The sequence below is a fragment of the Oculina patagonica genome, chromosome 7 (genome assembly GCF_052425735.1).
Source record: "Oculina patagonica isolate OP01 chromosome 7, crgOcupat, whole genome shotgun sequence".
In the NCBI taxonomy this organism is placed as follows: domain Eukaryota; kingdom Metazoa; phylum Cnidaria; class Anthozoa; order Scleractinia; family Oculinidae; genus Oculina; species Oculina patagonica.
The window spans coordinates 7,226,183-7,240,219 of NC_135764.1; the positions used below are offsets into that span (position 1 = coordinate 7,226,183).

The window sequence follows — 14,037 nt, forward strand, 5'->3', positions numbered from 1 at the left end:
TTTGTTTTACGTTACTTGTGAGTTTCGCAGGTTTCACAGGCTTTTACGCATGCGATAAAAAAGCCGCCTCCTTTCAGTAACTATTTTTTTTTACACCATGGATACTTTGCCACCTAAAAACATTTTTCTTCAGTTGTCTCAGAAAATATAGTGCTTTTTTCCGAAATATATTTTTCTGGGAAAACTGTGATACGTAAACGTTTATCTTGATTTTCAAGCAGTTTAAAAAGAATATGGTTTGCATTCCACCACGAGACATTGTATTTACTGCAAGGATTCTAATTTAATCTCTCGTAAACAATAATAACAACTGAAATTTATTGTACAAATTGAAACAAACGGTACTTTGCATCTAATTAGCTATAACAGGCGGAAATAGTCGTTCCATTTCCTTAATGGAAAACCCTAAATGAAGAGTTAATTTTTACGAACGTACCAACGTACTAAGGGATTTGAGAGTATAATTTTTAGAACGTACCAATATAAGAGATTTGGAGATATAATTTTTACGAACGTACCAACGTATAAGGGATTTGGAGAGTATAATTTGAAGTCCCGTATAAGAGATTTGAAGATTATTGAACGTACAATTAAGGGATTTGAGAGTTAATTTTTAAGAACGTACAATATAAGGGTGAATATAATTTAGAAGACAAGTATAAGAGATTTGAAGATAATTTAGAACGTACCAACGTACTAAGGGATAATTAATTTGCGTACACGTATAAGAGATTTGAGAGTTAATTTACGAACGTACAAGTATAAGGGTTTGAGATTTTAGACGACCCGTATAAGAATTAATTAATTTACGAGTAAATATAAGGTGGAGTTAATTTTAGAAGTACAAGTACTAAGGGAAGAAGATTAATTTTAGGAAGAGATAAGAGATGAAGATTATTCGAAGTACCAAGTACTAAGAGAGAAATTAATTTTACGAATACCACGTATAAGGGTTTGAGAGTTAATTTTTAGAGTACCAAGTATAAGAATTTAGATTATTTTGAAGTATAAGAGATTGATTATTTGACGTACCGTATAAGAGATTTGAAATGGAGTATAAGGGAAAAGGACATTAAGTTGAGATTAATACGAACGTACCAACGTATAAGTAATGGTATAAATGATAACGAAACAAATAAGGGTTGAAGTATAATCGAACTACCAAGACTAAGAGTAATTTTCGAACCTTGGGTGCGATATTTGAATAGAAAATTAAGGATTTAGAGTATAGATAAGGAGGGTAAGGGTTTTTGACGAAACGACATAGGTAAGATGGTTAATGAATATAAAAGAATATTAGAAGAATTCGAAAACCAATACTAAGGGTGGATAAAGACGACAATAAAGGATAATGAACGATAGAGATTTGAAATAGGAGATAGAGATAAGTTGGGATAAGAGAAAAGTATGGGTAGAGAGATGGCCAGATAAGAGAATTGGCGATAAGAGAGAAGTTGGATAAGGGAATATTTTGAGGATAAGAGATTGAAGTATAATGTTTACGAAGACCAAGACTAAGAGATTTGAAGAGATTGTCTTACGAACGTACCAACGTACTAAGGGATTTGGAGAGTATAATTGTCTTACGAACGTACCAACGTACTAAGAGATTTGAGGGTATAATTGTCTTCGAAGTACCAACGTACTAAGGGATTTGGAGAGTATAATTGTCTTACGAACGTACCAACGTACTAAGGGATTTGGAGAGTATAATTGTCTTACGAACGTACCAACGTACTAAGGGATTTGGAGAGTATAATTGTCTTACGAACGTACCAACGTACTAAGAGATTTGAAGGGTATAATTGTCTTACGAACGTACCAACGTACTAAGAGATTTGGAGAGTATAATTGTCTTACGAACGTACCAACGTACTAAGGGATTTGAAGAGTATAATTGATATAACAGAGAGAGAAACTTTCCAAGAATCTCTGCAACAAAACGGAAGGACATTAAACACATTCATAAGAACTCCGATCTACAAGCTGTTAAATCTTCTCACCCTTCTCCACTGTTATGAAACCGGATCATAATGAGAAATAATCAAGAAATGGAAAAGACCAAAATTGGAGAAATGGTACATGTCTTAAACATGAAATGTGAACAGTGTACAGACTAACAATTTTTCCCACTCAACGGAGTTAGGGGAATGGCTGCACACAAGGTAGCTGGGAGTAAGAAATCAACGGAAAGGCTTGAAAGTTAACAAATCCAAAAGAATCAAAGAGAACCGAGGAAAAAATCAAAGCGCGCCTACTAGAAAGAAGCTACCTCGATAACCTTGTGCCCTAAATAGAGATTTACGCTTAATAAACGCTGGTTCTCACATAGTCGCCCGATAGTTTCTATCGCCTCTGTCACTTAAAAAAGTTTTCTTGCGATCCATACGAGAACCAGAGTAAAAGCTACCATTTAGGGCAATTATAGGTAATTCGCATTCCAAATGGTGACCTTTAAAGGGACCATGTCACGGGGATTTGGCAGATGTTTGGTCCAAACTGTTCTGCAATAAGTGGTAGGCAACTTTACCCATGAAAAACAATACCTTTGAACATTTACCTGGAGATATAACCTTTATTTGGGGTTAAGAAATGAACCTCCGTCTAGAAATAACGATTTTTTTTTGGTGTCGCGCGAAAACTATTTGATACTAACATCCACAGCCAGACGCATTTTCAAACAGTTTTAGTGCTCTAAAATAGCAATTGTAAATCAAAATGAACCATTATTTTTAAGTTTCCTGACACAAATATAAATTTCGGCTGTTCAAAAATCTGTTAAATTCCGCGTCATAGTCCATTTAAAACCAAATTCGAAATTCACTTAGTATAACTCAATTTTTGAAACTGTATTGAATTACGTATCCATTAACAAAGTTGACCAATCAAATCATATGAGGCCTTCTATTAGCCACACGCGCAAGGTACATGCACAGAAATCCGGGTAAAAGGTACACCAAAGGACACAAATAAGTGTCTGTATCATCTTAGTATTGGTCTTGTCCGGGCTCGTTGACTAAATGTCACTAACAATGTTTTATTCAATTCAATTCAATTCAATTCCAAAGGAACATAACGATGAATGATGCCCCGCCTGGGTATTATGTTCAAACTGAAGAAGCCTTGTGCGAGACATTGAGGACTAAGGGTTAAAATTAGGGCATACACCACTTTCTTAGGGAAATCGGTACTTTTTTGTCACTTTTGGGCTGTTGCTTAAAAAGTTGGATACAAATATGATTTTTTTTAAATAAATTTAAATCAAATATGATGTTTGATGCCTTTGATGTTCAAAAGCGACATAGTTATCATTTTAATAAAAACTTAAGAAAGAGCTTAAATTTTCTCTCACGTTATAACCGGATCGCGAAAAATGAAAAACCACAGTGCAAAGATAACCAATATGCGCAAAGCGGGTTAACTTTGTAAGATAGCTTGTGGATCTATTCATATTCATGTTAAAATTACCAAAAAAGGATTCGGAACAAGCATCTAATAAAGGTGTAAGCTGTGACGAGAAATTGCAAGCTTGAAAACTCTTTGGGCTCAACACTCTTTATGGCAGCTAGGGGTGTGTGTGTGTGTGGGGGGGGGGGGGGGGGGGGGGGGGGGGGAGTGCCTCTATCCAGCATTGTCGCCATTGTGCGCATTCTGTGGCTTTATCTTATTATCTGTGGTTAAATTAGTATTGTGTATCAATAGTCTTGAACACGCAATAAAAAATGATCGTGCTTACATTAACGTCATTTAAATTTGTTAAGACTCCATATAACCAATTGCTCGTGGAACGATACATTACATTTTGAGTACGTCGATTGCACGGCACAATGTAGGGCACAATGTTATACAGTTGATACGTTCATAGTAAGTACGTTAGTACGGCACAATGTTATACGATTGAAACGTTCGTAATGTAAGTACGTTAGTACGGCACAATGTTATACGATTGAAACGTTCGTAATGTAAGTACGTTAGTACGGCACAATGTTATACGATTGAAACGTTCGTAATGTTAGTACGTTAGTACGGCGCAATGTTATACGATTGAAACGTTCGTAATGTAAGTACGTTAGTACGGCACAATGTTATACCATTGCAACGTTCTTAATGAACGTACGTTAGTACGGCACAATGTTATACCATTGCAACGTTCGTAATGAAAGTACGTTAGTACGGCACAAAGTTATACCATTGAAATGTTCGTAATGTAAGTACGTTAGTGCCTGCAACAGTAAGTACGTTAGTACGGCACAATGTTACACAGTTGAATTGTTATTACATTAGTGCCTGCAACAGTAAGTACGTTAGTACGGCACAATGTTATACAGTTGAAACGTTCGTAATGTAGGTAGATGTAAGTAACAAGATAAGTTTACAGAGTTAACAAGTTAGTGGGATAGATAATACAGGTTGTAATTTCGTGAGCTAAACGAATTAATGAAAATTTTGAATTATTGTTTTGTAATGAAAGGCGTACTACATAAATTCGTGTTAACTAGGCACTACAGTTACGGTAAGTACGCGTGGAACCAGGTACTGACGTTAGTACAGTTAGTACGTGTACTAAGAAAAAAACAACAGAAAGGCGCTCCTAAAGCGGGCAGCATTTGGAACCCATCGTGTAACAGAATGCAGAACGCTTTTCTGCAAAATAAGTGCAATTTAAACCACGTGATCTAGTTATTGTTTACCTTCAGGACAAGACTTGCAATCTTGTTTTCGTGTTCCTGGTGTTTTATCAAATGGAACATATGAACCAGTCGGACATTTCTTGCAGCCTTTGCCAACAAAACCGACATCGTCAGAGTAAAATCCTCCTGGAAAAGGAAATTCAATGAGCTTTTACTTGATATAATGGCAAAAACATAGGCATGGGCGCATTCGGCAAGGAGTTTTGCTGCAAATTTTAAAATTTATTTATAATGTCTTACGCATATTTCAATGTTACCCCTTTTGCCGGTTTTATATGTAATGTATATGATAACTCGAATTTCTCTTTAGTAGAAAAAAAAACGAAGGTAGTAGGAAGTGTAAGAGAATTGAGTACCTTGGAAAATATCGTTTTCTCGTAGTACCGCTCCTTCCACACAGGAATATAACTGAATAACAGCAATTTTTAAGGCAAACTGCCGATTAATCTGTCGTCGACTAGCGTCCGTTCTAGAAGGGTTAGCCCCTCATGCTAAAGAATCTAGACGTATGCGTCAAGATCCATGACCATTTAGCCCGAAAAGGCTTTAATTTTTCTAAAAGAAAGGACCAGAGGGATTCGAGCAAAAAATAAAATAAAATAACCTTTGACATTACCTGGTAGATTTTATATGTAGCTGGCTAAATAAGCTCCCCCAAGTAAGGTTGGTAAGGTTAATGCATAAACTTATGAATTTTCTTTACGTGTATGTGCATGTATGTGTGTGTGTGTAAGTGGTTGGTGTATTTTCTTTAAATCACACAGATACTTTAGCGTACAAAATTTAAATTTGACTAATATCGTAGTCAACTGATAACAGACGTTTGTGTCGAAACATGTAATCGAAACTTTGTGAAAATGGGATGTCCATAATGTTTGATGCTTGATAAGATGTATGCTATTTACAAGGCTAAAAGATAGAAAGTATAAAATTAAAATGATGAAACCAAACGTTTTCGGCTGTTTGCCATCATCAGGGTTGATGAAAACAGCCGAAAACGTTTGGTTTCAACTTTTTAATTTTACACATTTGATCTTTTAGCCTTGTAAATAGCATGCTTTGTGAAAACTATTGTCAGCTAATTTTAATCACGACATACACGTACTCATTTACAAGCATGTTACACTTGGTCTTACCTTGAGGTGTATCTATAGACTGGCTAAAACATACCTGGAAGGCATTCGATACAGCCTTCTTTTCCTTTAGAAGAATAGTTGGAAAATGTTCCCTGGGGACAGGGGAGTAACGTTTGCGCGAAACGGGATGCTTGGCCGCTCTTATCTTGTCCAAATCCCGAAGCCATTATTGCAGAAACTAGGGCTGAATTAGACTCCAAAGCAACCCTGTAAACTGTGACAGCTCCTGCATTGGAATTTATAGGATTCCTAGGAGAGACAAAATCTACCATTTGTTTGTTATTTTTTTTTTTTTTTTTTTTTGCAGCAGTGAAATATCACTATTAATAGAATGAGCCGTCTTGTGTTGCGGAATTTTTGATTGACCGGTGGCTGAGTTAGTAATCGAATAATAGCGTCATGATTAATTTTTGTTCGGAATGGGAAGTCACATTATTCCGCAAATTTGAATATCCTTCACAATTATCACAGCCAGCCTAGTTAAGTGATGACATAGTTTATTCTCGAGTTTTCCACTGGCTCTCTACAGTTAACAATACTGTTAACTTGTTATTAGCTCTTACAAGATTCTTGTCCAGTAACTGCGTTTTGATCGACGCCTGGGTCGCACTGCGAGCAAGTTGTATTATGCAGGTTAAGGTTGGTGTCGTGGGTGTTTTGTATTACTGGTCGTGGATTTAAGTAAAAGTGGTGGGTCGCAAGTAACGAAGAAATCGTCAAATTGTGACTTTTTTTTTTTTTTTTTTCTAATTTCCGAATAACAATGAAAAAAGTGTATCAATTTTTTCCCAGTTAAAACAACAAGTTTTTAAAATGCAATACTTTGCAATGATGTATGATGTAAATTTTTTTAGAACAACGGTTTTTCTGTAGGCTTATTCTGTTGGAAAAGTTGTTCGTCTTGAATACATAGGTTGCCTTTATAATTTGTTTTTGGTATAACATAATATACGCTGATGCCACGTCTATTATTTGTAGACCTCTACATGAGATGTTGTTGTAACCCAACTTAAGTAATACTGTGCGACACCAAGCACGGACAAGTATCGCCAAAGAAGTATTACCGTAAACTTAATTTATAATTTGAAAAGAAAAGAAAATATGACCATTAATATAGGATGATAAAATTAGGTCAAAAGGAGCTTCCAACAAGCAAAATAGCCTAGACTAATATTCCCCTCATTAACATGTGTATTCTGATTCTATCTTCTGTCAGTGGGCGATTTATTAATTAGCTGCAACTCAAAAGCATGCATAAAGGACGTAACCGTCCCCCTGTACGGATTGATGCCTTTCCACACAGTACGCATGTACAGATAATTTTTGTACTGACAGATATATTAAGCAGCCACTGCGGCCTCCAGAATGAAATTTCACTATTCCGACGGTCCTATTCTTTATCGCCCTGAAAAAAGAAACAAAGCCCGAAAAGCATACATCTTTGCCATTTATATATTTAAGCTAGTTGAATAGCAGGTATAAATAAGTAGTCTCTGCGATGCAATCACATGGGGGCTACAATGCGTGAGCGTCTCAGTGATCGAAACCAGAAAACCCTGGGTTAATTTTTTTTAGTTCCATTCACTAAATTAAAAATAAAGACGAAAAAAGGCCTAGGTGAAGTCATAAAGGTAACGGGAAAAGCGTTCTTCCAAATTAATCGAGCTAAATTAGGCCAGGAGAGAAGTATTAACTGATCTATTATTAACACATCGCGCGCTCCATATTGTTTTTTTTTTTTTTTTTTTTTTCCCCCCCCCCAGATTTAAGCAACTCCCGTTATACTGCTTCTAAACGTAGTCATCGCGAAGTGAGGCTCATCCGTACTTTTATAATCAACAATTTGACGAAAAGATCAAGTCTTCTATTTAACGATTATTTGCCGATGTCAAAGTAATTATTTTTGCATGGATATCCTTGAATTAGAGTGATTTCTTCGAGTGAATAAAAATTTCATTAGGCAAATGCCGCCATGTTACCTTGTCTGGATGGCAAAGGTGGCGTGGCTAAGTAACAAAGCCTTGAAATGTTATACTCACTGTGCAGTGAATATAGCTAATCGACCAATCAGAATGCTGTATTCTTATTTACATCTTTGAAAGTTGTACTAAAAGCTGATATTCGGCGAGGGGCGTAACCCCGATTCAACTATCACAAGCCGGTAGAAACCAAGAGTGAGCCGTGTAATTGTTTTAGCTTAACCCAGAGACCGATCTGAGCGACAAAAAGTTCAGGGAAAGTGGTATACTTATAGCTTTAATTTGCGACTGTGATAATTATACTTGCTTGCGCATCCTGAGTAGTCTATCAAAAATTAGACCGCACTTGCACAGCCAATAAGATACGAGTTTGCCTAATAGATGATTACTGGGTTATGCTTATTTAATTTAGCTTTCACTAATTTGTTTTCAGGGGTTCCTGTTATGACAATAGTTCTGTTGTTAAACTAAATAGAACCACAGTGACTGCTGGTATTCAGATAAATAAGATACGTCACAGTTGAGAATCCAATTTGTTGAGACCATCGAATGAGGCAAAGTTTATTGTCTTCATTTTTGTCCGAAGCAAATAGCTGTAATAAGAAAGGAAAATACTGCACGTTAAAAATTACGACGGAAAACACGACCATGTGTTAAGACCAATTAAAAATATTGTGTTTTTTTGTTATTTCTGAATGTTACATATTTAGAATTGGAATGAAAGTCTGATTGTGTGCATTGTGTACAGCCCATTTTCAATTGTAACTTACATGTACATCAAATCTATATAGGGGTCCAGTCTAAACGCTTCCGCTTCAATAGTTCTTATAGGATTATCTGACAGCATTCTTAAAATAAAAATGAAAATCAAAGCAAATTCACCAATACTTACAAACAACGTCAACAACTTAAACGAGTCACGAAAAAAAAGAACATACATACACACACAAACAGACAAAGTCACGAGAAAAATCCTTAACTTTTGTAAGTGAGTGTTCTCGCCGACAGCCTTTTACAGCCGAATCAAAGAACTTGAAGTTATCATTAATTTTAGTTGAGAGTGCAAAAAAAAAAAGAAAATACAGAGCTTCCAATAATAACAATAACAATAATTATACTGATAATAATAATTAGGAGCAAAGTTTGGATAAATAGGGAAAGAAGTGTGATGAATTGAAGAGGGTATAGATATTGATTGGTAACTTGTTTGGCCATGATTTGATAACAGTAGATGTGTATATTTGTCACGATTTCACTCAGGATTTCTAAATTCGCTAACAAAAAAAAAAAAAAAAAATAACACAAACAAAAGAAATTCCTTTATTCAAGTTATCAGTGTTCTTCCCAAAACACTGTCACACATTTGCACGACAAAGTATCATTGTTGTCACTTAACGCTTAATGTTACCAATGTACTGCGCGACACCTACATTATGAGACTCTCTATAAACCCCTTACGTCCAACATTGAAGAAGCTGCGATGTGGAATATTCTCCAAACCATTAGCGTTCATAATTCTAAGAATCACAAGAGCCCATTTAGAAAGAATAACTTTGCCACAAACGGCAAGCTTACGACATGCATATGCCTACGACATGAATCGTTTCACGCCATGTAAATAAAATCTACAGCTTTCTTGCAATTGTCGTGAACGACACGAAATTTTTTTGTAAGATTATGTCATGAAAGCTTTCCAAACAAGTTATATAAGGAAAATGGATATGTTGAGATACAATTTCACCATTGTTACAATCTGATAATTTCCTTTGTTTTATATTCATTATCATATACCGCAAAATTCTGGTTATAAATCCCCCCCCCCTCCCCCGGTTATAGACCCATCTATCTGGAAACCAAAAAAAAAACATCCGGTTATAAGCGCCCCTCTGCTGGAAGAGAGTACTAAACAGTGCTAAATGTTGATGACTTTTTAACTTAAAATCGTATTTCGATGAACACTGCCGTGGCTCATTTCGAAACGTTTTTTATTCCGCTTTTAAACCCCCCCCCCCCCCCCTTCCTCCTCCCGCCGGACAAAGGAGCATCGTGAATTATGTTTCACTTTTCAGGATAAAAAACTCAAATCAAAGCCGAAAGTTAAAAAACAAAAAAACAAAACAAAACCAGACAAGAAAACCACTAAATGCAGTGAACGTGGTCGTTTTTTTTGTCTGCAGACACGCTTGTTTACAAAAAATTCACGGGAGGGTACTATCCATCCGGGCATTTTTCTCGGACGGGCACTATTTTAACAATAGAGTGTTTCTGTCGAGGAACTATCGGCTGATAGTTGCCCCGCGGAAATTTGATGTTCTTAAAACAAATATTAGCCCGAGAAGCGAAGCTTCGAGGGCAAATATGCTAGTTTTAAGAACATCAAATTTCCAAGGGGCAACTATCAGACCGATAGTTCCGAGACAAAAAGACTCTATTCTCTTTATTGTTCACCACTTAATTTTCTTCCGCGCGCACATACAAAAACAAGCATTGTGAATTATTTTTACTTTTGGGGATAAAAAAACTCAATTGAAAGCCGAAATTTGACAAACGAAACAAAACCAGACGAGAAACCCACTAAATGCAGTGAATTTGGTTGGGTTTTTTTGTCTGCAGGCACGCTTGTTTACAAAAAAAGGCACGGGTGCGCTCAGCAGGGCACTATGGGCTGATAGTGCCCTCCGGCGCGCGGGCACTATCGCGTCACGTGTTCAATTTAAACCAATCAGAATCGAAGAAAAATTAGTGGTGAGCTATAAGAGCCGATAGTGCCCTCCGCGGATGAATACTATCGCGTTCCGTGATCAATTTAAACCAATCAGAATCGGAGTAAATTTAGTGGTCATCTATGACATATTATAGAGAGCTAATAATCTAACTGGGCAAATAGAAAACTTTGACAAAACGTGACGTACATATATTGAAGATGGGTGGAGCTAGCGAAGGTCTCGTTTGTTATAAAGGCAATCATATTGTTCTGCAAAAATCTAGTAGCAAATAAATAAAAAAAGTTTAGTTTTCGGCATAAAACATCTCAAAGTCGCCTTAAATCGCTTTAAGTAGCCTTAATTTAAGTAGTCTGGCTTACAATCATTAACAAAAGTCGTTGGCCCACCCACCCCCATCCCCCTGTTTCAGGGTTGGATTGCACAATGTGCCAAAAGGTGGGGTGTAGGCAGACATTATTTGTTTGCATGCTACGCAACATTGCAAAGGGGGAGAGCGGAAATTTCTTAACTTTTTCATGTTTCAAGCAAGAAAAGCAGCAACTGCGCCAAGGTTTTGTCAATGATTGTAGATTGTGAAAAAGGCACCCTAGTGGGGTACAGAGAAAAAAAATCAGTTGCACAGTGACTTGAGTGTGATTTGGGTACGAAGACCTCGCAGAGGTGCACTCGTCTAATTGCCCTTTTTTCGACGTTTTTGCTTGTTTACAAGCTAAAAACGTAGAATAGGGGTTATGTGAACAAAATTTGGAACCACATATTTGTAAACTCTCAAGGGACTTTTTTAATTTCTCAAGGGACTGTTTTAATTTCTCAACAGACTGTTTTAATTTCTCAAGGGATTACTTTCCGCTGTGGGTGATCACTTGCGATCTCCTGGGAAAAAAACGTGACTTGTCACATTTACAAACGTTATATAACAATTTTAAAAGTGACATGTCAGCTTTCTTATCTCAACGCACGTGTGTCTGAAAGGCGATCTATAAAAAGCGTCGCACAAACAATAGATTGCGTAACTAAAACACAAATAAATAATCACTAGCACTTACATCGTTTAAAAATTACAAACGTCAAAAATAAACCATACCAAAAAACTCGCTCTTTTCAACGATATTATTGAAGTTAAAACAAATGCAAGAGATGGGGGCTTCTTTTAGCTTAGGAGCGGTTAAAAATTCGTCATCAGCCTAGGTCGTTAGGGACGAGATTTCGCGTTGACAGCAATGTTGCATGAATCGGCTTTACAACATGCGATCGTATCTACGCAGTTCGAGTGGAATTTCAGTCAAAGACAGCAAAATTCTTTCGTATTTCATCTTCAAATATAATTCGAAAGCATTCACTGAAACATTAACTGTATATATGGCTTTTGTTTAATCGTGGGTCTTGATATCCGACCCTCGCAGAGGCTAGACAAAACGCAGCTTGAGTGTAACGATTTGTTTACGCCGCAATTATGTGCGCAATGTTTTCTCCGACAGTAGTCGGAATTATCCGTATTTTTTTTCGTGCTTTTTCGTGGAGCAATCGTAACGATACGGCCTTGAACACATTGAACAGCGGTCTACCTATAACAATTCACATATGGCGTCGCAAAAACAAAGCGTCGAACGCATATTTTGCTGTTTCATTTGCTAATTTCGCTGCCGTAATCGACTGCCTCGAAAGGTCCTTGCAATTTTAAAGTATAGAATTGTCAGATCTCGGTGAAATTTGCACTGTTTATTTGTGTAATGTTAAAGAATATGTGTACAAATACCCGGCGCGGACGAGCCATTTTTGACAAAATTATATGGCTGCATTTCCTCCGCGAAGATAGGAAATTGTTAAACTAAACTACAAAGAAACTGTAATGATAAGTTCGAAGAACAATACACAAGATAAACCTTCGACTCATACTTCATGCAAAAACGTCGATATCTCGAAGAGACTTTGTTTTACCTTATACCCAACTAGGAGCCTGTTTACCGGGCTGCTGACAGGCTTATAGAAACCATGTAATGGACTACCATCCTATCCATTGGGAATTTAGAAAAATAAATAAAGACGGTTCTTAGCTGCTCTTTTTAACTTCAGCAGGTATGGGAATCTTTGTCCCAATGCAGTTCATCATTTCATGTTGATGTAAAGTTATTGCAGCGTAATTTAATTTCTGCACAGCAAAACAAGGCAAACATGACTTTGTGGAGTTATTACTCGGGCATAAGCCCCGAGTCAAGTTTTCTTTCAAATTATTCTTTTTTTTTTCGTGTCGCGGTGGTCCTGATAAGGATGGGCTCAATACCAAATATCTTACGTGACCTGGTCCAGCGCCGTCATGCGATATCTGTTTACAGATCGTCTAGTAATATTATATTCCGACAAGCAAATTGAAGGTCACCGTATTCGTTTTCGAGAAAACGATGTTTTATTTCTCTCGCGAGCCAAGCCGCATAGAAGAAAGCCGCCATTTTGTTTATGTTCGCGCACTGATAACGCGTAAAATTCTGCTCAGTAAGGATGCGCAATGTCATACTAGGGAATCACCTTAAAACTTATTATCTGATTACATTTTGTGGAGACAGTCTCTTACGCAGCTAATTTACGATGTGGAATAAGCCACCTCTGTATGACTTGCCCCTACCAGTCCAAAGGTCTTGAGAAGAAACATGCTTTCCGGGTTTAAGGAAACTTTTAAATTTGATGAAGTAGGCAGCGTTTGGCACCAATTTTGTTTAAATTTCTAATATTGTCAAATTGGTCAAACCATGGCACGGGCTTAACGGAATAAATCTACTGTCTTTTAAATACTTACAAATAACGTAACTTGTTTAAACAGTAGAACAAGTCCTTTGGTAAACGTCGAATTTGGCTGTATGATAGATCTCTACATGAAGAAAATAAAAGATTTGAAATTATTTTATTTTATGTCACCATCAGCGGCTACAGATTGACGAGAGAAATAGTGGTACACTATAACTAAAAGTCAAATCTTGTTTACTGGCTTCGTAGTGTAGGCGGAATGAACCACAAACTAGCAGCAGTTAAACTTGATCACCCCATCAGTCAAATTGCACGAACAAACTCGTGAGTAAACAGCAAACTTAATCTTATATGAACATTGTATGTGTTCGATTAAATAAAGAAAGGTTTTTTTGTGTAAAAATGGCTGTAATGCAGTTTGCTTGCAATCAAATCTGCAAAACAAGAACCATTGCTTCTGCGTGCTGCAAATTCGATAAAAACAGAATGTACTTTTAAAAAAAAAATGTTTTGCAGTTTAATACTCCAACCTTTCGAGAAAAGATATAGTCTTCTTACATAATTAAACAAAACCGATTGTGGATTGACCGTAATAATTTTCTAGTTTTTAATATGCACATAGTGGTCATGGGAATCAACAAACCTTATTAAAGGGACATGGACAGCGTTCACGTTTTGAAAAAAGTCCACCTTAACCCGAAATCAAAATACGCGTAGAGAACCTTCAGAAATCTGCTTCAATCTTCTCAGTGTTTTTTTTTTCTTC

At 36.7% G+C, this 14,037-nt stretch overlaps 1 protein-coding gene across 3 annotated transcripts in view; it reads right to left on the reverse strand.

Moving 5' to 3' along the window:
- Positions 1 to 14,037, reverse strand: part of LOC144661375 (uncharacterized) — a 36,338-nt gene that overhangs the window by 14,063 nt on the left and 8,238 nt on the right. For all 3 annotated transcript variants that reach the window (XM_078522106.1, XM_078522107.1, XM_078522105.1), the window contains 8 exons: positions 13,324 to 13,395; positions 10,719 to 10,790; positions 9,237 to 9,323; positions 8,577 to 8,654; positions 8,325 to 8,399; positions 7,161 to 7,232; positions 5,862 to 6,076; positions 4,692 to 4,817 (listed from right to left, as the gene is read on the reverse strand). In XM_078522106.1, the coding sequence (XP_078378232.1) occupies positions 4,692 to 4,817; positions 5,862 to 6,076; positions 7,161 to 7,232; positions 8,325 to 8,399; positions 8,577 to 8,654; positions 9,237 to 9,323; positions 10,719 to 10,790; positions 13,324 to 13,395 (797 nt within the window). The remainder of the gene's footprint in view (positions 1 to 4,691; positions 4,818 to 5,861; positions 6,077 to 7,160; positions 7,233 to 8,324; positions 8,400 to 8,576; positions 8,655 to 9,236; positions 9,324 to 10,718; positions 10,791 to 13,323; positions 13,396 to 14,037) is intronic.